General features: G+C 36.9%; 1 protein-coding gene across 1 annotated transcript in view; it reads right to left on the bottom strand.

The window, feature by feature from the left end:
* Positions 1-3,077: 3,077 nt before the first annotated feature.
* Positions 3,078-27,052, bottom strand: part of LOC127122715 (uncharacterized) — a 57,244-nt gene continuing 33,269 nt past the window's right edge. The window contains exon 3 of the mRNA XM_051053010.1: positions 3,078-3,184. Coding sequence (XP_050908967.1) covers positions 3,078-3,184 — 107 coding nt within the window. The remainder of the gene's footprint in view (positions 3,185-27,052) is intronic.

Raw genomic sequence — 27,052 nt, 5'->3', positions numbered from 1 at the left:
GTGGTGGATTTAGAAACATTTTAATTTGGGGGGAAAAGGTATAACTTATAATTATTCTTTTTAAAAATGTTTTATTATTATTATTATTATTATTATTATTATTATTTAGAGATATTAGAATATAATTTTTAAGATATAAAAATTATATAATAAATAAACATTTAATGTTTGGAAGACTAAAATTTTATTTTTATTTTAAATAAAAAAAAGACTTCATACTCTAAGTATACTCTGGAAAAATAAGTCATCTGGGAAAAAATAGACTTATTTGACATTTTGAGAAAAACACTGTTTTTTGAACTTTATGAAAAAAAGTTTTACAGTATCGATATAACTACATCAACATCTGTGAAATTATAAAACACTGATTAAAGATTATATTATAATAATTTCATCGTTAATTTATAGGGTTTAAACCAAGTCATCAAAATTCGTTTTTTCGTCAAAATCGGGGTTAAGACCAAATGGGATTATCCCATTTTGAAAGCAAATTGAACCATCGATCGATTAAAAACTGACCAAATGGGAAAATTCCCATTCACAGATTTATTCCATTTTGCTCACAAATCGTTAGAAGCGATCGATTCCAAAAATAACAAATTCATAGAATTATTCACATATGCATACAATCACAAGGAAAAACATACCATTGCTCATAAGGGGTTTGATCAAATCCCATAGTATCAAACAAGACAGAATTGTATATTGATTTGATATATGATAAATCACAGATCACATGAAAAAAAATCATAGGTGATGAGAGGACAGGGTTTCCTCATCATCCTGTGACTAAACCCACCATACAGTAAATAATCTCCCCGCTTACATGATAATTGCAGCTTTCACAAATCTTGAAAAATTCTGCGTTTCTCCCCATATTAATTCTAAGGTTGGAATTATATTCCTAATAATTGTTAATTATTATATATTGATAATAATAAAAATCCCAATAATTATTGTGTTCCTTAACTGTAACAACACTTAAATTATTATATGCTGTAATATTATTTTAATCTCAATTAAATAATTATTTCAAAATAATACAATTAAATATTTTTGTTATTATTACTAAATTGTCACAATTAAATAATTATGTAATTATAACCTTTCTTTATTTTATCAAAAAGAAAAGTAACACTTTTATTAATTAAACATTTTATTTTAAATAATTATTTAATAAAAATACTCATTATAATTATTATAATTATTTCTAACTTTTTCATTTGTCATTCGCTCGGCCCTCAAGTCCCAATTAACTTTTTGACTTTCATTGTTACATACACCTTTAGGTAATAAGGTTAATATATTTTTAACGATAAAATATTATTACTATTATAATTAAATAATTAATCCCAATAACTAAATTATTTCAATTATTACTAAATGATTAAAATTATCTAATATTTCATTATTTAATCAATTAATAATTTCAACACTTATTTAATAATTAAAACTCTAAAATAACTATTTTATTTTTAATCCCCTAATCCACTAATTCTCTCTAGATACTCAATTATCTAATTATTTCTATTAAATTAATTAATTCTATTTTTCTTCACCACTCTAAAATACTCATATGTTCCTACAATTTAATTTAATTATTGAAATATCCCTTAATTCCACAAAACCCCACTGAGTTGTTTCCTCGTGGATGATTTTTGTTTCAGCTTCCTCCCTAGTTGACTATCTGGAAGGAATCACTCCCCTTGAGTTATATCCTCATTGGGTTGAGTCTTGATTGACCGTTTCTTTCTAGATCTTACCTAGATAGATGCTTTGGGTCCTCTAAGAGTTAATTAGCCAGTAACTGGTAATATTCTTCTTAGTTTGCAATTCGTTACTTCTTGCCCAATACCCGGCAAAAAGCAACCCTTTTTCTCCCCCAGCGGATTCATTTTCATGATTACCCATGTGTCATACCCCAATTTTGTCCGGGTAAGGAAAAGTCTTCAACCAACGTTCACTACCCAATGTTATAAGGCATGTATTTTATCTTAAGACATAAGCTTTATCTTAGGGTTTCTCAGCCCTTAGTGACAACAAATTTTTAGTGATATTTTCATCTATTAAGATCCTTAAGAAGACACCAGTTGCATTTGTCTATTATGGCCATTGAATGAAGCATGGGATAGTACATACATTTTGGTTAACAAGGCCCATGTTGGTTTATCCATGAGAGCTTTTGGTTTTAAAAAAGGGTCCATTCACATAAACATGTCCATGATTAATATTGCAAAGTGTGGTTTGAATCTTTTTATATTACTAATCCAAAATCCATTTGATTATTAGTAAGTATTAAGAGTCATGGATATTTTCTATGATCACTTGTTTAAGCTCATTTCCACATGTTTAGGCCAAAGTTTCAATCCTTCATAAATATCTAAATTCAAATTGCATTTTTAAACATGCATTTGTTCTAAGCTAAGGTGGATTGTTGGAAAAGAATATGGACAATGTGTTAAAGCCTATTTTGGAATTATTTTTATTGTTTATGGTGCACATTTTATGTTGCTCATTTAAGCTAATAACAATTGGTATTCTATCACGGCCCAATCCATTTTTAATTTGAGTTAGGGTTTAAGCATTTTAAATAACTAACACAAATAAGATATTGGAATAAAGCTTAGAATGTTTTTTTAAAAGGGATTAATTGCATATTTAATTTTTCAACCCAAGTGTTACAAATAATTCAAAAAAAAGGGCCAATGCATAATACAAAAGGTTACACGTTTTAACCCAAATTTTCATAGTCTAAGTCGCATAATTAAGTCCAAATTCCAAATAATCCAAAATATCCACAAAATTATCCAAAAAAGAGAGCTTAAATTTAAATTATGCAAATCTTACAAATAATCCAAAGTCTTACACAATCAATCCAAACTTACATAGTCCAATAGTTACATAACCATCCAAAAAAGAAGTTTCAAATTAAATTTCTACGTATTACAAACAGTCCCTAAATTCTTACACAATCCAAAAGTTCTGTTACATCTAAATAAATTTGAAAAAATTGGATAAGCCGTAAAGTGCGGCAGTTTGAAGCAACAAGCTTCAAAGGCATTTCCAAAACCAATGGTTTAAAATTTCACAACCCCCAATTCCAAAAGCAACTCTTCAAAAACTTTCTCCAGAGCCTGTTGAATTTGCAGCGCCCCCTTTTCAATAAATTCACCTTTCACTTCACCTGCAAAACCAATTCAAAATTTAAAAAACTGCTTATCAAATAAGCACTTAAAAAACTGGAAAATAAATGATAAAATAAACAGATTAATTGGTTACACGATGAATCAAAGAAAACGCCCAAGGCCACATTTCATTATCCAAATCAACAACCTTAAATCCATAAGATAATCACTCCATAAATTCTGGAAAAAGGATAATCCAAGAAGTGATCTCAAAACAAAAATTCACAATAAATATATAACAACCAAAATCAATAGTAAAAGGGAGAGGTTTTTGAAATCTAAGAAAAACAATAAAAAGTTATTGTTCTCTGTTAAACTTAAACCAAACAAAGAGCACGTTTTTTGAAACCCAAGAGAACAATAAAATTTTTGCTGTTAAACTCAAGCCAAACAAAGCACACATTCTGGAAAATCCATGAAGCAACAATCAAAAAAATAATTCACAAAACATCCAAAATCCTAACAGTAAAACCAAGCAACAACATTATTCAAAGAAAAAATAAAGGAAAATGGAAAATAGAAGGAGACGAAGGACTTATTTTAAAGGAGGGGAGCGTCGCCGGAGTTTGACTTCAAAAAAGTAAGTCTTTCATTCTCGTTCATCTTTTCACGCCATCATCTTCGCCTCTTCACGTGGATTAAAACCCCTTTCCTAATTTCTTCAAATCGTAACTTCAGAGGAGAGAATGTCACAAATTAGGGTTTAGTTTTTTCTTTTTCTTTTGGTACCGATCCGACCATTTGAGGGAGAGTTTGAAAAAAATAAGGTTGGATTTGGATAGAGGAGCGAAAAACAAGTAGGGTTTGTGTTTGGATTTTTAGGGTTAGGGTTGTTGGTCACGGAGGAGACGGCGGCACCGTCGCGGTTGGCCGGCCACCACCGTCTTCTCCGGCAGGGTCGGCCGTGAGAATGACGACGGTAATGATGAAGAAGTTGCAGAGCAACTTGAGTATGGAAATGAAGCGAGAGAGTAGGAATGAGAAAATGGCTCTTTCTCTCTCAAAATTTCGTTTTAGATAGATAAAGTGGGTGGCTGCATGAGTGCCACGTGGCCTCCCCACGAGGCACCACACATCTGTTGACTTCTGAGTCAACCAGGGGATCCTATGTGGATCCCCCCACCATATGGTGGTGTACCCTCATGTGCCTCCCTTTGATCTTTTGACCAGATCAAAGTATGCTGATCCAACGACCCAGATTTCTCCCTAGAAGGTAAATATTTGACCAAACCATTCAGGGCTTTGGTAATTCCATTTTGGGCCAACCCAGGTTGGGCCCAAAGACCATTTTGGCTAGCAAACCCCCTTTTTATTATTCAGTAACGCCCCGAATTGGGCCTCCCTCTTGATATAGCCCATTTCACTCATTTTTTGTGATTTGTTCTTTTTTCTCTTACTATATTTTTTCATATATATACTTATAATATATATATATATATATATATATATATATATATATATATATATATATATATATATATATATATATATATATATATATATATATATATATATATATATATATATATATATATATAATAGTTTAATTCCTAATGATATTTATTTAATTACTTTACAATATTTAAATATTTTATTTACTTTCATTTCATTTATTTCTATTTTATTTACTTCCTTTCAAAGTTATATAATTATATTATATTATTATTATTAATACTTAATAGTAAATATGCAATTATGTTGTTATTATTATTATTAATATTTAATGGTAAATATGCAATTATTTGGTTCTATCCATCATTTTTTAATTACTTATTATTTAATCAAAATAATCTACTAAATATTTAATTAATTAATTATATTATTATTAATGTCACTTATAATTTAGATAATTGTTTATTTTTTTTGTGGAGTTTATGTGTATGATTATTTTGCATTTATTTATTTATACAAAGTCTTGAGTATATGTGAACGACATGTTACAATTGTGACAAAATTATGCCGTTTTCACCGATTTAAAATCATTCGAGTCAATTTCAAAAATAAATCACATACTTCTCGATTCAAAGTCGAGCCCATTTTCAAAACACCTTTGTAAGTCGATTACTTGTAAAAGTATCGCCATCAACCTCACATGGCTTACTCTTGGGCCTTCTTACAATGAGACCTATTCGATTTTAATTGATTAGATGAACTATTCACTAAATAAATTCAATTCATTCACAAAATACAAATTTAAAACCTCGATCCAACATCGAGTTTTCTCTTAAGAATTAAAAATACCTAATCACAATCAAATACTTAAGAATAAAAGAGGTAATGGTTTTGAGTTTTCAACTCCTCTCCTCGATTATTTAAACACGAACTCTTGTACTCGATTAATCGAACAACCGTCATCTCTAATCTACCTAAGCACAAACAAATCAAATTCTTTTACAATAAGAAATAAAAAGGGAGATATCTTTGAGTCTTCAAGTTTTTCTCCTCGACTATTTGAGTACAAGTTCTCTTACTTGTTTAGTCAAATAATTGTCGTTCCTCCACAAATCTCCACAAATATGCAATTATGTTGTTATTATTATTATTAATATTTAATGGTAAATATGCAATTATTTGGTTCTATCCATCATTTTTTAATTACTTATTATTTAATCAAAATAATCTACTAAATATTTAATTAATTAATTATATTATTATTAATGTCACTTATAATTTAGATAATTGTTTATTTTTTTTGTGGAGTTTATGTGTATGATTATTTTGCATTTATTTATTTATACAAAGTCTTGAGTATATGTGAACGACATGTTACAATTGTGACAAAATTATGCCGTTTTCACCGATTTAAAATCATTCGAGTCAATTTCAAAAATAAATCACATACTTCTCGATTCAAAGTCGAGCCCATTTTCAAAACACCTTTGTAAGTCGATTACTTGTAAAAGTATCGCCATCAACCTCACATGGCTTACTCTTGGGCCTTCTTACAATGAGACCTATTCGATTTTAATTGATTAGATGAACTATTCACTAAATAAATTCAATTCATTCACAAAATACAAATTTAAAACCTCGATCCAACATCGAGTTTTCTCTTAAGAATTAAAAATACCTAATCACAATCAAATACTTAAGAATAAAAGAGGTAATGGTTTTGAGTTTTCAACTCCTCTCCTCGATTATTTAAACACGAACTCTTGTACTCGATTAATCGAACAACCGTCATCTCTAATCTACCTAAGCACAAACAAATCAAATTCTTTTACAATAAGAAATAAAAAGGGAGATATCTTTGAGTCTTCAAGTTTTTCTCCTCGACTATTTGAGTACAAGTTCTCTTACTTGTTTAGTCAAATAATTGTCGTTCCTCCACAAATCTCCAAACCCTGATTAAATCAAAATATTTTCACAGTAAGTTAAATGAAAAAGGAGTTGACTTTGAGTTTTCAACTTCACTCCTCAATTGGACGAATACGAGTTCTCTCACTCGGTCAGTCGAACAATTGTCATTTTTCCGCAAACATACAACTTAATTAAATCATTTTCTTAACAAACTATACGAAAAAGGAGATGGTTTTGAGCCTTCGATTCCTCTCCTCAAATGCTTGGATATGAGTTGTTTTACTCAGTCATTCAAGTACTTGTCGTTCATTATAAAAATACGTCAACCATATACAACCTTATTTTCATAAATACTCAGATGAAACAGAGAGCGGTTTAGAGTCTTCTATTCCCTTTCTCGATTATTAAGATATGAGTTGTCTTACTCGATTATCCGAGTATTCATCATCCGATCAAAACACCTTAACTATCTTCAAATTCTTTCTATAATTAAAGATGAAAAAGAAAGTGGTCTAGAGTCTTCTACTCCCTTTCTCGACTGTTAGGATACGAGTTGTCTTACTCGACTATCCGAGTGATCATCATCCAAGAAAAATATCTCAACCCATCAAAACATCCAATATATTAATCTGACTCGTCAAAACTCTTTTCAAAAAGAACACCATTTAATCCTTAACGCGCATAACAAACCAATGCGTAAGCCTCCGTCGAGAGTAGACAAGCCAACGTTTAACCTTTAGGATGTGATCTAAACAGTTGTTCATTAAAAAAACACCAACCAACCGTAGTTCCCGAACTACGAATGCTCTGATTTCCTTATTATGCCATAAGGATACGTAGGCAGGAGATTGTTGTATCTTCGCGAGCACACTAATAAAAAACCTCCCCTTTCCCTTTCTGAGATTCCCATCCATATCTATTATCAACTCTAATTACTCAAATAAAACAAACGAACATAAATTAACACTCGAAACGCACATTAGAACTAAAAGGTTCCCGCTGAGTACAACGAACATAAGGGGTGCTAATACCTTCCCCTTACGTAATCCACTCCCGAACCCGAATATGGTTGCGACGACCATTATTCTATTTCCAAAAGGTTTTATCGATATTTTCCTAACCCTTCATTGAGATAAATAAAGTTCGGTGGCGACTCTGTTCGAACGTAATTTTTTTCGCGACCATCGCGAGGAATCATATTTTTCGAGATGCGACACCAGGCAGTATATCCTTGATATGTTCATCCTAACTGGTGACAGATGTTTTCTTCCCCTGCTTTGAGTTTATCCTTGATATGTTCATCCTAACCGATGACGAATATTCTCATCTTTGGTATTCTACCCAGTAAAAAGGTAGTTGTAATCCCTATTTTGCTCCCCAGAGAGTTAATCCTTGATATGTTCATCCTAATTGATGACGAGTTTTCTTCTCTTTGCGGTCTTCTGCCCAGTAACCGGTAGTTGTAAATCCTGTTTATTTTCTTCCCCCCGGAGTCTATCTTTGATATGTTCATCCTAACTGGTGACGAATATTCTGTTTGGTGGTATTCTATCCAACATTCAATAGATGTAATTCCTACTTTTTGGTCAGGTATTTATCCTTGATATGTTCATCTTAACCGATAACGGGTATCATCCTTAACGTCCGCAGGAAATTCTATCCTTGATATGTTCATCTTGACTAATGACGGATTTTCTTTCCTTTGAGTTTATCCTTGATATGTTCACTTTAATCAGTGACGAATATTCTCTCTCTTTGGTCTTCTTCCCAGTAACCGGTAGTTGTAAAATCCAATTTCTGCAGTTTTCCCCGGTAAGGCTATTCTTACTTAGTAACCGGTAATGAATACACTTTCCTGGCGGCTTTCAGTGAGTCATCCTTGATATGTTCATCTTAACCGATGATGGGTGTCCTCTCTGTCAGATCTTTATTATCTCCTTACCCAGTAACCGGTAGTGGATAATAAATTTCCGCTCCTCCTGTGTTGAAGTTCATTTCTTCCCCAGTTGAGTTGAGTGTGTATTTCCTTAGTGAAATCACTTTTCCTGCATAATCCAAGTACATCAGTTTTATCCTGATCTACTCCTTTCCCCTGCAGATGTTTTATTTCCCCGGCATAGTCTTTCCATTTTTATAGAATTCCTCTAGTCTCCCAGCAGTTTTTAAGTCGTAGCCTGGCCTACGCATAACCCCTTTTATCCCCTCAGAGTCTCTGGCTCCCCAGTGCGTTTTCCTTACAGAATGCGTTATGCTCCTGCGGACCTTCGGTCTCTCTGATTTCTTTTCCTTTGTGGCAACATTTCCCCACAGAGAATTTGATTTTACATTCATAACATATGCATCATAAGGTCTCTTAGGGACCAAAAGTTGTTTCTATATGTTGTTATTTAAGCCCATTCTATTGAGTCGATGCAAAGACTTTAACCTTCACCTCCTCAGTTAGAATATCCTTAAATAGGGGCAGCTGTAGGACCCCAATTTTGACCCTAAGATCCCTCATGCTACCTCATCATATGCATTAGCATTGGGATCATACCTTGGCATCCTCCTTACCCCTATTTCATTGGGTTTGTTTTGGGAGAGATCACAAAGCACCATGTGATTGTATCATACTTGTATATTATCATTTTACTAACCAAAATACCAAAAGTATGTCTTTGTATTTGCCTAACTCCTTTGTAGGTAGGGCATGATCACCATTGATCCATCATGTTCACATCTAGGGTTTGAAACCCTCATTGCTAAGAGAACAACCAAAGAGTGATCCTCCATGCCCCTAAGAATCATATATGAGTCCCCATGATCTCTACATGTTATTCTGATCAAGATTTCTTCAAGAGTTTGGAATTGGCTTGCCTTGGAAACCCTAGTTCATATAGGTATCTTGAGTAACTTCTTTAACAAGCTTCCTCACCAATTGATCAAATTTATCAAGGGAAACTTCAAATTTCATCATTTTATGCATATATGATCTACCAAGGGCCTAAAAAGTCAAGAGAATTGCAAGCTAGCAAGTTGGTTGGTGGTGGTTGGCCAGATGAATTCATCTCATCAAAACTAGGTCTCCCTAGATCCTATCTCCTACAATTTTCATCATATGAAAATGATCCCAAGAGCAACGTTAATCTAAGTGACATTCCAAACAACTTTCATGTTGAGGTCTAGATCTAATTTTGCTTGGAAAGTCATTTTTCATGTTGAAACATTATAGGTCATTTTGTCTAAACCCTAATTTGAAAGTCAACTTCCCAAGGCCATAACTTGCTCATTTTTTATGAAATGAAATATTTTTCAAGTTTCACAATCAAATTCAAGGTGTCTACTTCAACTTTTATGTTTTGAGGAAGAGCTAAATCAACTTTTATGAGCATGTGATATGAGGAAACATAATAGGTCATTCTGGACCAATACCATTGAACAAGTGATTTTCCTCAACTTCAAAAATGCACAACTCATTCATTCTAATTCCAAATAATGTCAAATTGGTTATCATTTTGAAGGTCTTTGAAATAGATACAACTTTGATGAAGACACTTTTCTCATTTGGAGCTCACATAAAACGTTAAGCATGGTGGAATAATTGAATATGAGACTTGACACTTAGAATTTTTTTCAACATGTTGAAATTTCAAAACTTCCACCTCAAAATTCACCATGATACAAGTTCCAAATGGAAAAGTGTTCAACATAAGAGTTGTTCCTCTTAATCTAAGCTTTCGAAAGAGTCCTAATTCATTCATTTCGGACTAAGTTTGATGGGTTTGCCCATGGTGTAAACAGGCCTGTATCAGTTGGCAAGATTCAAGCCTCAAACGATCAAATAACTTTGCCTTGCCACTCAAGCTTCATGCAGACCTCATTTCAGTTGATTATGGACTTAATTGGATTGCTTCATAGGCTTGTACACTCCCATGCAAGCATGTGCATTGTATTGCCAAATTTGGACAAATTTTCAAGTGTGCAAATAACACTTCATTTTGCTATAAATAGAGACCTTCTGTACTCATTTCAAAGGACCCTTGCGCTCCAGCTTTGCCTCCACACTTCAAACCCTCACGTTTGAAAGGAAAACCTGAGAATTTTCATTTTGAAAATTGAGTTTGAATCTCACTGTTTGGAGATTCAAAAACTCCAGGATCCAAAGCTTTGCATTATTCTTAAGCCACTTCCACAAGTTCCATAAGCAAGATCAAGCACGAATTGAAACAAGAGAGATCCATTTCTACACAACATTGAAGGTAATTTTCCAAAATTTTCTTCTCTTCGATTCTCTCTTAATACCCATCAATTCTCTTGGATCCTTGGTTGTCTGAATTCCTATCATTGGAGGCAAGAAGATTGAGTTGCTTTGAGGTCAAATCGAAGCAACTCAGTTGACACACCTCAAAATTCAACTCCACATATCTCTATATATATATTTGGAGTTATTTAAAATTAAGGTGATATTCGTGATCTACGCCATTTTATCTTTCTGATCATGTCCTCCTTTTTCATTTATGATATGGTGATGAATGGACCAGTCCGACCAAGGTCGCCTAATAAGACGACCGACACTTTGCTCCGACAATGATGTGGCACGGTCCAGAGCCATTAGATGGATTCAAATTGTTTTAATCATGAGCGTACATGTTGATTATCAAGCGTGTGGATATCTGACTCAGGCGCATCATGGAACGTGCACGCTCAACCACTTGATCTGCCACCTCAATTAATGAGGTAGATCAAGTGGTCTACGCTTTTTTTATTTTCTGATTTTAATTTTTATTCCTTTTTTTAAAATCCTCTTTCATTTTCTGAATTAAAATTATTTTTTGGATCATTATTAATATTTTCATGATTTAATTGATTTTGTGAATATTTTTAGTTGTTTAAAAATAATTTTAAGTCTCCAAAAATTCTGAAATTTTTTCTCCAAGGTCCTTTGACCTTGTTTGACCTATGATAAATCTCATGACCATTTCTTTGGTGTTTTGATGAGGTTTTAGGAAATTGACCAACCATATTTAATTTAATGTATTATTTTTAGTATTTTTAATTGAATAAATGCCAAATAAATTGTGTAGAGCCATTTTGATTGACTTTGGAAGTTTGACTTGTGTTCTTGGGCCTTGGTCAAGGTTGATTTGACTTTGTTAAGTTAAGATCATTAGATTTAGGGGATTGATGGAATGTACATTCCATCTCCCAAAATGAATGAATGATCTTAATTTGGTAAAAGTCCTCCTTTGTCCAATTTGAGTTTGATCCATTTCCCCTCCCTCTTCATCTCATTCCCCTTCTTTATGCATTCATATCATGGACCTATGATATCTCAATATCCTAAGGCTAGTTGATTGCAAAACCAACATAAGTATGGATGAGATTAGATCCCCCACTTTGCATATTCTTTTTTGTATGTGGTATGTTTCATGAGCATAGTTCATTATATTATGTCTCTAACATGCATTAACACCAAAATTCTATTGCCCGGCCTCAAATAGTTGTGACATCTACATAAGTCCAATTACGATTGTGTTGATTCTAAGTGTTGGCAGCAATTTTGGTAAAACAAAGAGTGTTCACAAGATGTTATGTGTGATGTCTTAACATGAGATATCCTATGTACCTGTTGGAGTTCAAGAACATGTTCATGCAGGATTGTTTCAGAATGCCACATACAATGACAAGGCTTCTGACATTGGATGTACCTGCTGGAGCTTAAATGAAAGACATGTTCATGCAGGATTGTTTCAGATGACATACACAAGGTCATGGCATCTGATATGGCTGTACCTGTTGGAAGTTATAAAAGGAATTATTGGATTATGCAGGATTTTTCCAGGATGTCAGACCCAATGTCATGACATCCTGTACACAGAACATTCAGTATGAATGTCTGGTGTTTTGTGATTGCACAATTAATGGCAATCTTTGGATGATTGAAGATATGATTAGTTGGCGCATTCAATCATGGATTACAACCAGATTTACTAATTTTCCAAGGAGATCTAACCAACTGTTATAAAAAGATTTGATTGGAAAATAGATTTAGGGTTTTCAAGATGTCCAAGCCCAGCTGGATGCTTCTATAAAAAGGGACTTAGAAAACCTGTTTGAACACACAACCAAGACTGAGCGAAATACAGAGAGAGAGCTAGGGTTTGTGTCTGTTTAGTCGTAAGACTTGTAGGTCATTCAAGTCATCCATTGATGATTGAATTGGACTAATTTGTGGTTGTAATTTGTCACTCTAAAGCTGTTAAGCAAGAGTGTGTGTCTTCTTGATCAAAGTTGTGAAGCAAGATCAAGAGTGTGTCTTCTTGATTAAAACTGTGAAGTAAAATCAAGAGTGTGTAATTGAAAAGTATTTTCTTTTCTCAAGGGATTGTTGTTTAAAATCACTGGTGTGTGATTGTAGGGAAGTGAGTGGGTTCTCATATCTAAGAGTGCTTAGGTAGAAATTGCACGGGTAGAGATTAGGTGAGAAAGACTGTAACTCGTTGAAGTGTACGGAGAGTCTTTGAACTAATTCTATTTTAGTGAATTTCCTTCCTGGCTTGGTAGCCCCCAGACGTAGGTGAGTTGCACCGAACTGGGTTAACAATTGCTTGTGTTATTCGCTTTACCATTCTGTATTTTTTTTCAATGTATATTAATAGATATTAGTGTCGTGACATTACCTTCGACATCTTATATCTGATACCAGAATTTCAATTGGTATCAGAGCAGGCATCCTGCTCTGGTTCTGGGTGAGATTTAGGGGCAATACTTTCTGGTACAATGGAGAGAGATAGAGGATCTGTTCATAGGCCACCAATTTTGGATGGTTCTAACTATGACTATTGGAAACCTCGAATGGTAGCGTTTCTGAAATCCCTTGATAACAAGGCTTGGAAAGCTGTGTTAACAGGTTGGGTGCATCCTGTCATTATTAAAGAAGGAGAAGCCACCACTAAAAAGCCTGAAGAACAATGGTCCAAGGAGGAGGATGATCTTGCTCTTGGAAACTCTAAAGCCTTGAATGCAATATTCAATGGGGTAGAAAAGAATATTTTCAGGCTGGTAAACAACTGCGAAGTGGCCAAAGAGGCTTGGGACATTCTCAAGACCACTCATGAAGGCACCTCTAGGGTAAAGATGTCTAGACGTCAGCTGCTCACCTCCAAGTTTGAAAACTTAAGGATGAAAGAAGATGAAAACATTCATGAATTTCACATGAGTATCCTTGAAATTGCTAATGCTTCAGGAGCCCTGGGAGAGAAGATGACAGATGAAAAGCTGGTAAGAAAAATACTCAAGTCACTCCCTAAGAGATTTGCAATGAAGGTGACTGCCATAGAAGAGTCTCAAGACATTTCCAACATGAGGGTAGATGAGCTAATTGGTTCCCTCCAAACCTTTGAGATGGGATTGAATGATGGAACTGAAAAGAAAACCAAAAGCATTGCCTTCATATCAAACACAGAAGAGGAAAATAGTCAAGATGTGGATAAAGAGTGGGCCAATGAAGTTGCAATGTTGGGGAGACAGTTCAACAAATTGTTAAAGAAAATGGATGTAAGATCCAAGGCAAATGTCAAGAACATCTCATCTGACATCAGCAATGGAAGAAGAGTAAGGTCAGAGGAGAAGCCCAAAGAAGGAAAAGAAGTAAAGTGCTATGAATATGATGGGTATGGACACATTAGAACAGAATGTGGAACCTACCTCAAGAAGCAGAAGATGAGTCTTGCTGCCACCTGGTCAGATGAGAGTGATATAGAGGAGGCTGCAAATCTTGTGACTGCTTTGACAGGAAGATGGAGATCTGATGAAGACTCAAGTGATGGTGAAGTAACCTTTGAGGAATTGGCCTCTACCTACAGAGAGCTGTGTCATAAAAGTGTAGAGCTGAGCAAGCAGGTTGTAAACTAGAAGAAAGAAATAACTCAAATTGAGAATGAGAAGGTAGAATACTTGGAAACCATCTCCAAATTGAAAACAGAAGTTGTGGCTCTGAAGGTCAAGCTAGATGAGAGTCAACAAGTTGAGAGCCGAGATTCTGCTTCAAGGAAAGAGACCATGGATCTGGCGTCGAGATCATCGATCTGGCATCGGACTCTGAGGAGCAATCGCTTTTGCTGGGAAGATACAATCTGGCACTGTCAACTCCGCTGGGGATATACAATAATTCTATTGAGGATACTTACTGATCTGACATTCTCGGAACGGTAGAGAAACCAACTCAACTGGGGAGTCACTTGTTGGGAAAACACCAACCTCTCGACCATGCTGGGGAAACAAATTCTGAACTCGACTTAGACGACCCAATCTTCTTACACGACTGGACAGTGTTGCAACAACAGGGTCTTCCTTCGAACAAACTTTGGCTCATCTGCTTTAGCCATTAATTAAAGATAGTAACCTGCAAAACGGCAAGACATACATGCCCCAGGGGATCGTATGGGCAAGATATACTCAAGTGTACTCAACATTCAAAATGATTTTCAGATGTTTTATCTTTCCGCACGTCATTGTCTAGCCTTCATGTTTTTAGATGCAATGTTTATCAAAAATTCGGACTTTTTTGCAAACAAAACAGTAAAATAAAAAACAAGAGAGCAATTTGACTGAATAACGACTTTTATTGATTGAAAATGGCCTATAAAGGCAAATACATCAGGAAGCAATTCCTAGGAAGAGGTAATTGCGCCAAAAGAGAAAATAAACTATCCTATTGGCAATGTGAACACGGCATTCCACTATTTTCCAATTCTGTTATGACTCATAGATCTTCACTTTCCTCCAAATTCTTTGCTTTCTGAGAATAATGGTTGGACTGATCATATCCTTCAAGATGGTAGACACTGAAACACGATGAAGTACAGATAACTCAGACTGTAGTCTTCGCTTTAATCCCTAACTTTTGCCTGGATCGCCCTTTTCGGGTTTTCAATCCACCGGGATACCCATTTTTGCCTAAGCCGCCTTTGCAGGTTTTCGACTTACCGGGTGTACATATATATTTTTTTATTCTTTATCCCTAACTTTTGCCCGAACCTTTTTCTTTTCTTTTTCTCTTGGTTCGCCGGGATGCCCTTTTTTGCCTGGACTTTCTTTTTTGTCCAGCGGGTCAATTTATTTGAAGTATTTTTTGACCACATATGAATTCACAGGAGACGAAAAATCTTCACCATCCATAGTTGTAAGCAACAAGGCTCCACCAGAAAAGACCTTTTTAACAACATATGGACCTTCATAATTCGGAGTCCACTTGCCCCTGTTATCTGTATCGGGAGGAAGGATCCTCTTCAAAACTAAGCCACCTATCTGATAGCTTCGAGGACGCACTTTCTGATCAAAGGCTTTCTTCATCCTTCTTTGATATAGTTGTCCATGGCACACAGCTGCTAGTCGCTTTTCCTCAATTAAATTTAACTCATCAAACCTGGCTTGAACCCACTCAGCCTCGTCGAGTTTTACATCCATCATCACCCTCAAAGAAGGGATTTCAACTTCTACTGGCAAGACTGCCTCCATGCCATACACAAGTGAAAACGGAGTTGCCCCGGTTGACGTACGCACTGAGGTACGATACCCATGCAAAGTGAAAGGCAACATCTCATGCCAATCCTTGTACGTCGCAACCATCTTTTTCACAATCTTCTTAATGTTCTTGTTTGCCGCCTCTACAACACCATTCATCTTTGGTCTGTAAGGAGAAGAATTGTGGTGTTTGATATTAAAGTCTTTGCAAAGCTCTTTCATCATCTTGTTATTGATATTCGAACCATTATCAGTGATGATTCTCTCAGGAACCCCATAACGACATATAATTTATTTCTTAATGAACCGAGCAACCATTTGTCTGGTAACATTGGCATAGGAAGCTGCTTCCACCCACTTGGTAAAGTAATCAATCGCGGCTAAGATGAAACGATGTCCATTAGAAGCAGTAAGTTAAATCTTTCCAATCACATCGATGCCCCACATCGCGAATGGCCAAGGAGAATTCATAATATTCAGAGGGTTTGGTGGTACATGCACTTTATCTGCATATATCTGACATTTGTGGAACTTCCGGGCGTATTTGAAACAATCAGATTCCATGGTTATCCAGTAATAACCGGCTCTTAACAACTTCTTGGCCATTGCATGACCATCAACATGGGTACCGAAAGATCCCTCGTGTACTTCCTGCATTAACATGTCTACTTCGTGTCTAACCACGCATCTGAGCAGAACCATGTCAAAGTTCCTCTTGTACCACACATCATCCTTGTTCAAGTAAAAGCTTCCAGCTAGCCTTCTCAGTGTCTTCTTGTCATTCTTTGACGCTCCTTCACGATACTCTTGGCCTTTTCTTCTAAAGCGGCCCCTATCTTGATCTCTTTCTTTACTTCCTCAGTACCAAGGTTAATGACTTCCAACTCTTCCTGATGAGGTTGAATGACCCTTTCCTCCTGTTTCAATAGTCTGGCCAATTCTTTGGGGAGTTCACAATCTTCTTCACTCTCCTCTTCGGCTTGGTAAATGGGATTATCGAAATCATACTGAGCCATAACAAAACTGTTTTTAATGGAATCCGCAAGATCAATTCTGCACGAGCGATGTTTCATGCTTTTTTTTAGAAAAGAGTTCAAGAAAGTCACAGAAAATAAAAAAACATTGCCATTTTTATTGTTTTGAAAATGAGAGTAATAAAAATAGAAAGACAGGGAACACAAATTTGATTGCAAAACGTCCTTTATTGATGATAGTCATTGAAAATTCAAAACATGATGTGGCCCTACAATGAACCACTACGCCTTGGGCAGAGCGTAGGGCTTTCATGCAAAATGCAAAACAAAAGAAAATTACTCTATCTGGAGAGTAACTTGGACTATTCTTTCAGCAATCCAATTGTTGATCTTCTCCCCTGGAGCACACGGGCGCACCATATCACAATCACTGTCACCATCTTCATTGTTTGTTGCAAAGACATCCCCGTGATTCATCAATCCAGCACTAGTGAAAGTACACGGCCCTCTCTGATCCTGGACACCCTGCTCTGATGATTGAAAAGGATGATAACCAATGCCAAACATGTCTTCTTTTACGGGCACATCAATCATCTTTCCCCAGCCTTCCGCGTCACCTGAATGAATGACCTCCAGAGCTTGTTTATAAGACGCAATCGAGGTACCTGGTTTCTTCTGTTCAACACAAGCCACCTTCTCAATACTGACAGTCTCAAAAGCTTGACATAGCATTTCATGAATTTCGCCATCCATCTCCACATATTTGAAGGAGGATAAATGGCTCACAAAGATGTCCTCTTCGCCACACACGGTCACAACTTGACCATCCCACACATATTTTAGCTTTTGGTAGAGAGTCGAAGAAACTGCTCTGGCTCCATGTATTCAGGGACGCCCCAACAGACAACTATATGCTGGTTGAATATACATCACATAGAAGACAATATTAAACACTTCTGGACCGATCTTCACAGGCAACGTGACTTCACCACAAACCGATCGCTTGGATCCATCAAAAGCACGGACAACAAGGTCACTTGGTGTGAGAATAACCCCTTCGACATCAAGCTTACTCAGATCCTTTTTGGGCAGCACATTCAAAGAAGAACCGGTATCAACCAAAACATGCGACAAAACGACGCCTTTGCATTCCATCGTGATATGCAGAGCTCAATTGTGATTGCGACCCTCAGGTGTAAAGTCTAGATCCGTGAATCCCAAACCATGTCTCGTGTTAACATTTGCAATAACACCTTCAAGCTGGTTAACAGAAATCTCTTGAGGCACATAAGCCATATTCAACATTTTCAACAGGGCGTTACGGTGTGCCTCGGAACACATCAACAGAGAGAGAATGGAGATTTTTGACGGTGTCTGGTTCAACTGATCCACGATCTTGTAATCACTTTTCTTAATAATTCTCATAAATTCCTCCACGTCCTTCTCAAAAGAACCCTTGGGCACTTCCTTTCGCACTGGTTCTTCTTCAACTACAACTTGTTTTCCCTTTGTTCTAGCAAGAGCCTCAACATTGTTATCCTTCGGAACCTGTGGTGCAAACAAACGACCACTTCTCGTAAATCCTCTGGATCCTCCCATATTACCCATAACCGAACCAACTGTTACTGGAGTCTTATTTGACGAACCAATCGTCACTGGAGAAGAAGCATTGTCATAGTGCCACAGAATTGCTCTACTATTCTCATAGGGTCTTCCACTAGGAGCAGCGATGGTGGTAGGAGTACTAATAGTTACTGGAGTATTAATAGTCGCGGGAATACCAACAGTCACCGGAGCAGATATGGTCACGGGCGCAGCTACGGTCACAGGAGTACCAATAGTCACAAGCGCACTTGGAGTACGTACAGAACCTTCTAACGGCGTAAAGTAAATGGTAACGGTCGATACCTCTTCACGGTCTTTCACTATTCGATCAAACTGTAAACAACCTTCATTCATCAATCCCTGGATACCTTCTTTCAATTTCACACAGCCGTCTTCATGATTACCACAATCTGAACAATCCTCGTCACATCCCGGGAATACTCCCCCTCTAAGTAGGCGTTCCTTCACTACAAGCAACAAAGTCTGAATATTATCAATATTGACTACCAAGTTCAAATTTTCCCCACCTTCCACATTATTTACTCTGGGCCCTCCATGCTGAGGTATAGGATTATTCACCACATTCGGAGTAGGAGCAAAGTTAATCGTCTTGGCGTCAATCAAATCTTGAACTTTATGGTGAAAAGCCCGACAATTCTCGATGTGGTGCCCTGGCGCACCAGAATGAAAATCACAACGGACATTAGCATCATAACCAGCGGGAATCCTTGTTAACGGAGCCATAGTGCGAAGTTCAACAAACTTTAACCTGAGCAGTTCAGGGAGTAATTCAACATAAGTCATAGGCGGCGGATCAAAATGTCGATCTGGCATTCTTTGTCTTGGTTGGAATTGGCGTTGTTGTTGTTGTTGTGGTTGTCCTCTTTGTGGTTGTTGAGGCTGGGTTGCTGGAATAGACACAACAACAACTTGACAGTATTGTTGTCCTCTATTTCCATTTCTCTGATTATATATAGCATTTGTCTCACCCTCTCTCCTTCTGGGTGCCCCTGAGAATGGTTTCTTAGCACCTGAAGAACTTGAAGAACCAGGGTCTTGGATTTTTCCTGCTTTGATAAGACGTTCAGTTCTTTCTCCGCAAATCACAACATCCGAAAAACTACCAAATGGACAACTTCCCTTACGATCCATGAATACACCTTGCAGGGTTCCGATGAACATATCTGTCAATTCTCTCTCCAACATCGGAGGTTGTACTCTCGCAGCTAGTTCACGCCACCTCTGGGCGCATTCCTTGAAACTCTCACCGGTCTTTTGAAACAAACTCTACAACTGGGTTCTGCTCGGAGCCATGTCTATGTTATGCTTGTACTGCCTCAGAAAAGCTTCACCTAACTCTCTCCAGCTTCTGACAGATTCTTTTCTCAAGTCCATGTACCAATCCAAAGATGCTCCAGACAAGCTGTCTTGGAAAAAGTACATCCACATCTTTTCATCATCAGTATAAGCGGATATCTTCCGGTAATAAGCTTGCACATGAGTTCGGGGACAAGAAGTGCCATTGTATTTGTCGAAAGATGGCGCTTTGAACTTGTATGGGATCCTCAACCCATCAACTAAACCCATATTAGAAACGTCAAAACCCAACGAATTCTGGCACTCCATGGCGCGAATCTTTTCAGCAAGGGCGTCGACCTTTCTATCTCTCTCTTCCACTTTTCCAAATTCATCATCATCACTGGGAATGGTGAACATATCTTCTTGCTTGTCAACCAAATGAGAAGGATGGTGAACTGGGGCACGTGCCGCTCGAGCATTAGTAGCCTCTGTAATGATGGGTTGTCCATTGATTTTGATACCACACAATTCGTCACCATTGGCATGGTTGTTGACAGCGTTGGTAACAACAGCGTCATCGACATGGGTCTCCTCTGGCGGACTCTGACCGACAGGGGGAATCACTATTTCTTGTCTCTGGACCAAGGCTCAGAGTTCCTCTTGCCCTTGCATTACCCCTTGCATCATACTCATGAACTGGGCCATGTTGGTCCTCATCTCTGCTAGTTCTGCTTGAACTTGATCCATGATCCTCTGTTGATTCTGCCTTGTTGCGTAACGGTGCGGACGGTACCCAACAATTCTGCCTGAACAGAAACAAGAATGAGAAGTCCTCTTCAAGAACACCTGTAATGATGCATGAATGATATGTGTATGATGCGTATGATATGTTTTATCATTCTTCTCAGACATGCATATGCGGGTTAACTTTTTTTCTTTTATATGCATTATTTTTTTAAAAATAAACATGTTATGATGCAAAATGATGTGATACTATGCAGTGACATGGCAATCACAGTTGCTGTATCCGCTTGAACATCTGTCGGGTTGCACTGTCTGAAGAGAAACCCACTGAGGAATACGAAATCAGAACTCTGCTTCAAAAAAACCGGGTTGGTTGAAGGTTAAGGTTTCCTGAATTTAGCCCGCCCCTCACTGGTAGGTTCTAGGAACAGAAGTTTGTCAACTTCAGCCGAGAATAATACGTTTACCACCGAAGGTTTGGCATTATTACGGGATAAAAGGCCTTCACTGACTCCCCTCAACAGGATATCCTAATAGCAAGTTCCCAGTCTCGGGGTCCTCAGATTGATCAGCGAGAATGCGCCCACCAGAGCTAACATAATCACGTCTCGGAGGAGAGGCCTCGACTGAGTTCTCGGGAAATGGTCACCAGAGTCGACGATTTCTAGAGGAACATCATGTCGTTATGGAACACCCATAGGACAAAATATATCCAAAAGAAACCTCGTCTGGATGTGGGTCCTCATGAACGACTTAACGTAGCAACACGCCACGCAAGCCTCATGACTATCCACTCTAAAACCTGTGTGTACACTCAAGCCTGGGTAATGGGCTTATCTCTTATAGAACATCCCATCCCAACAAACAAAACCAGCAGATATAGAAATCATACGTACACAATGCAATAAGATAAAGCAGGTAAATAAATAACTGTACAAAAGCGTGAACACCCAATAAACAAACAACCTACAAAAGCTAGGAGGGACTCGCTTAGGGAAACAGTATCCCCAGCAGAGTCGCCAGCTGTCGCAACCTGAAAAATCATAGTATGCGAGAAAACAACCGGCGAAAAAGAATGACAGAAGAGTCGCCACCGTGCGTTATTTATCCCAAAGGGGGGAAAGAAAACGCTCGAAGTAAACCTGGAAAAAGGAAAGGAAAAGACAAGGTCTCGCAACCAAATCTTGGGTTCGGGAGTCGATTATGCGAAGGGAAGGTATTAGCACCCCTACGCATCCTTGGGTGTGGGTTATCTAATGTACTATTTACTAAAAAAAAGGGTCAAAAGGAAATGACTCGCACAGATGTCGCATCCACTAAATACGTATCCCATCTGAATATGAGAATCAGAGTCTTCATAGCTCGGCTACCTATGGGTTAGGGGGGAGTGTGTTGGGGTGAACGATGTTACTACGCAATCTACCGGATGCTCGACCTTTGGAGACTTACTCACCTGTAGTAGAAGGAGTAAACGTGTTCTTAGGAGAAGAAAAATCAATGATTTTGTTTGTGCTTTAGGAAGGCTCATGCAAAAAGGAAGTCCTAGACGAAGGAACAGTGCTACCTTAATTGACATGCAAACGGGAGACTATACGAAGTCTAGCAATCCTATGGGGAGACGATCACACCACACAAAAAATGTATCAAGTAAACAAACAAAAGAAAACATTGCCTCCTATCGAGGTCTTCCAGCTAAGAAAGAGGTAAAATATGGGAAAGAGGTAAAAGTACCACACGGATAAAGATCCGAAGTAACAACAACTAAGGGGGCAAGAAACCCAAGGATCTCTTAAGCTAGCGCCATCAAAGAAAGCAAGTCAGCACAGGTAATCGGAATAAACCTCCAGGGGGTATCCCACAAATAAAGTGGAATACCACGCAAGCTATCTCTTCAAGAGTCATATGAGCCCTCACAAAAACTCAACAAACAGGTTAGAAAGTAACACATGGATGCAAAAGCAAACATGTCACAACAGAACACAAAAAGATTAGAGCAAACAGAAAAAACAAATGTTGTCGCGATCGCTGCTGCGTCGCTTAGCGAAGCTTCGCTGCAGGTTCGCCTAGCGAAAGTGCTAGTGAAGGCCTGCGGGTTTTGGGTTCTTCATTGATAACAGTCCGATCTCGGCAACCCAAACCCTATGGTATCCATCAGAAACGAAACGATTAAAACATTCAAGGCATTGATTTACATATTCATATACATTTAAACCCGTGCGCAAAACCTCGCGATAATACCTCATACATTCAGAGTATTCAAATTAAGCATAAAGTAATGGGAATAAGGCAAACCTGATTGGAGAGATTGATTGAAATTGAATTGCCCTGGTTGGGTTTGCAGGGCAATCCTAGAGTCTGGAATTAGTTCTTTGCAGATGAGTTTCCTTCAGTGTCCGGAGGTTGCTCTGAATCAGTTAGCTCTTCTCTCTGTCTAGGGTTTTAGGTCAGGTTAGCTCAGGTCTTTTCAGGTCAGCTCTTTTTGGGAGATGGGAGTCTAGTATATATAGCCTAATTTTCGTGGCTTTGTGGGCTCAAATGAGGGCAACTCAAGCCCAAGATTTTCTGTTATATTTTGAAAACGCGTGAGCTTTGCCTAGCGAAGGATTTGCTCGCTAAGCGAGCATGACAGTCAGGTTCGTTGGGCGAACCAATCTGCTCGCCTAACGAGCATGACAGCTCAGGCTCTGCTTTTTGCTCCTTCGAGATTAGCATTTTGAATGATGAATAGACCCCATTTGAACATGTTGGAAGTAGCTCAAGTCATTCCCTTGTGTTGACTGATCACCCAGATAGAACCCACAAAGTGTCTTGGATGATATTCAAGCTTCTTGGATCTAATTCCGATTACCATGATAAAATGCAATATGAAATGTTAAACGACCTAAAAGATGAATGCATGAATGAGGGGGGGGGGAATTTGAGGTGCTACAATGGGGATCCATATATTATACTTAGAGACAATTTAAACCAATTCTTGATTGAGCTCCTTGCAATGAGGGTCTTAAACCATAGATATGAGATTGATAGAGCAACACACACTACCTACAAAAGAGTTAAACTAACAATGACATAATTTTGGTATTTTGGTTAGTAAATAATGAAAAATGAAGTATGATATAATCAAAAGTGCTTGGTGATCTCTCCCAATGTAAACCCAATGAAAGAGGGGTCTTAGGATCAAAATTGGGGTCTTACAATACCATGAAAGGGGGGAGACTTACAATCTCACTTACTAGAATGCTATGCCTTTAGGGTCAAAATTTAGCTCTATGTTAAACAATCGTAATTAGACTTATGTAGAAGTTATAACTATATGAGGTCGGGCAATAGAAATTTTGGTGTTAATGAATGTTATAGATATGGTATAATGAACCATACTCCTAAAACATACCACACAAAAAAAAAACAAAAAGATCAAAGGATGAACCTATCTCATTCATACTTGTATTTGTTCATCTAACACAAAGTTATTGATGAACTATATAGCCTTAGGATCTTGAGATTTCATTGGTCAATGGAAAAGAATGGGAGAGAATGGGATTGAAGATGAAGAGGGAGGGGAGATGATAGAAACACAAATTGGTCATGGAAGGAATTTTATCAAATTAAAATCATTCATTCATTTTGGGAGATGAAATGTACATTTATCAATCCCCTAATTCCAATGATTTTAACTCAACAAAAGTCAAATCAACCTTGACCAAGGCCCAAACACATAGTCAAACTTCACAAGTCCATAAAAATGGCTCAACATAATTTCTACACAATTAATCAATTAAAAATCAAATAAAAAATGCATTTAAATTAAATTTAGTTTGGTCAAAACCTAAAACCTCTTTAAAATAGCAAATAAAGGGCCGAGAGATTTATCCTAGGTCAAACAAGGTCAAATTACCTTAGACAAAAAAATTCATAATTTTTTAAAAGTCAGAAGTATTTTTAAATAATTAAAAATATGCACAAAAACAATTAAATCATGAAAAATATCAAAACTAATCCAAAAAATAATTTTAATTCAGAAAATAAAAGAGGAAAATATTTGAAGTTTTTTGGTGAAATCCCATATTATTTGGATTAAAAATGAAATTAATATGAATTAATCAAAATAAAAGGATTAAATGAAAAATCAAAAAATCAAAAAAACAAGGGCCATCAGATCTCCCTCATTAGTTGAGGTGGCAGATCTGATGGCCAAGCGTGCACTTCCACCAAACACTGCAGTCAAATATGTGCTCACACATGGTAATCACTTTGGACGCGTGAGATTAGAACATGAGAATTAGATCAGATGACCTGGATTGATCCAGCGCACCACCGGAGTCCTAACTCCGGTCATCTTCTCCGGTGATCTCCATCGGTCTGGTTCAAGCCCAACTTCATGAAAAATGAAAACTGAATACACTAATTTGAAGTAAAAATGCTCAGGAGCACGAATCTCACCTCAATTTTCTCCAATTCCAAGTATATAAAAATATACAGAGATTTGAATTTTGAGGATCATGAACTGAGTTACTTCGATTTAACCTCAAAGCAACTTAATCTTCTTGCCTACATTGATAGGACTTCAAACAACCAAAAACACAAAGAATGGTGAAGAATTGAGGGAGAATCAAAGAGAAGAAGTTTCTGAAAATTCACCTTCAATGGAGCTTCAAACTTGCTCGATCTTGATTCCAATTGTGCTTGGCCTTGCTTCAGAAGCTTGTTGGAAGTGATTATGATCAATAAAAGGTCTTGACTCTTGGAGTTTCAATCTCAAAACAGAGAGAGATTTGAAACTCGATTTTCAAAAGAAAACCTTCCAGATTATCCTTTAATGGAGAGGGTTTGGATTGCAGGTTCAAAGCTTGGGCATGAGGTCCTTAATTCTAAGCAATGAGGGTTGTATTTATATCTAAGGAGATTCATTTCCACACACTTCCAAAAATATTAAAAATTGAGTAATTCTCTTGCATGCTTGCATGGGCACGTGATAGGCCCACCAAGTGATGTATTCAGGTCCACAAATGAGTGAGAATCATGCTGAAATCATGTTGTGAGGCCATGTACTCGTGTATGAAATGTGGAAGTGAAAATCATTCAAATGGTATATCATATTGCACCCACGCGCAAGTCCTTCATTCCTTTTCCAAATGAGATGATCTTGGACATTTTGGAAAGGTGAGATCAAGGGTAACAACTTTCATGTTGGACACTTTTTCGTTTGAAGCTTGGATCATGATGAAGTTCGAGGAGGAAGTTTGGGAAATCCAACATATTTGAATTTTTTTTGAGTTCCAAGTCAAATGTTCACTTCTTCCACCTTGAATAACTTTTTCTATGGACTTCAAATGAGAAACTTTCATTCATAAAAATTGTATATCTTTCAAACCTATTCAATTTGGTCACAAATTTGACCTCATTTGGATTTGGCATGAATGAGGTATGCATTTTAGAAGTTGAGGAAAATCACTTGTTCAATGGTAGTGGCCCAAAATGACCTATAATGTTTCCTCTTGGCACATGCATTTAAAAGTTTAATTTTAATTTACTAGAAACAACAAAGTTGAAGTAGGCATCTTGAATTTGAAAATTGAATTTGAATGTCTTTCATCTCATAACAATTGAGCAAGTTATGGTCTTGGGAACTTGACCTCCAAACTAGGGTTCAAACAAAATGACCTATAATCGTTCACCATAAAAAATGACTTTCAAAGCAAAACTAGATCTTGACTTAAACATTAAAGCTGTTTGTAATGTCACTTTGAGTAACTTGTATCTTGGAATCATTTTCATATGACAAAAATTGTAGGAGATAGGGTCTCGGGAACCCCAGATTTGACTAGGATACTTTCTCTGGTCAACCACCATGAACCAACTTGCTAGCTTGATATTATCTTGAATTTTGGGATTCATGGAGGATCATATATGTTTAATATGATGTAATGTGAAGTACCCCTTGAAATATTTGATCAATTGATGAAGAAAATTTCTTAAGAAGTCACACAAGATACCCAGATGAATTAGGGTTTCCAAGGCAGACAAACTTCAAACTCTTGATGATTTTTTGATCAAAATGATATGTGAAGATCATGGGGATCCATATATTATTCCTAGAACAAATGCAAACCAATTCTTGATTGTACTCCTTGCATTGAGGGCCTTAAACCCTAGATATGAGCTTCATGGAGCATAGGTGAGCACACACATTACCTACAAAAGAGTTAAACTATACATTGACGTATTTTTGATATTTTGGTTAGTAAATAATGAAAAACAAGGTATGGTACAATCAAATGTGATTGGTGATCTCTCCCAATGCAAACCCAATGAAAGAGAGGTAAGAAGGATGCCAAGGTGTGATCCCAATGCCAATGCATATGATGAGATAACATGAGGGATCTTAGGGTCAAAATTGGGGTCTTATAATTGCCCCTATTTAAGGATATTCTAACTGAGGAG

This window comes from Lathyrus oleraceus, chromosome 2, assembly GCF_024323335.1.
Source record: "Lathyrus oleraceus cultivar Zhongwan6 chromosome 2, CAAS_Psat_ZW6_1.0, whole genome shotgun sequence".
Taxonomy (NCBI): domain Eukaryota; kingdom Viridiplantae; phylum Streptophyta; class Magnoliopsida; order Fabales; family Fabaceae; genus Lathyrus; species Lathyrus oleraceus.
This window is presented reverse-complemented; position numbering and strand designations above follow the sequence as displayed.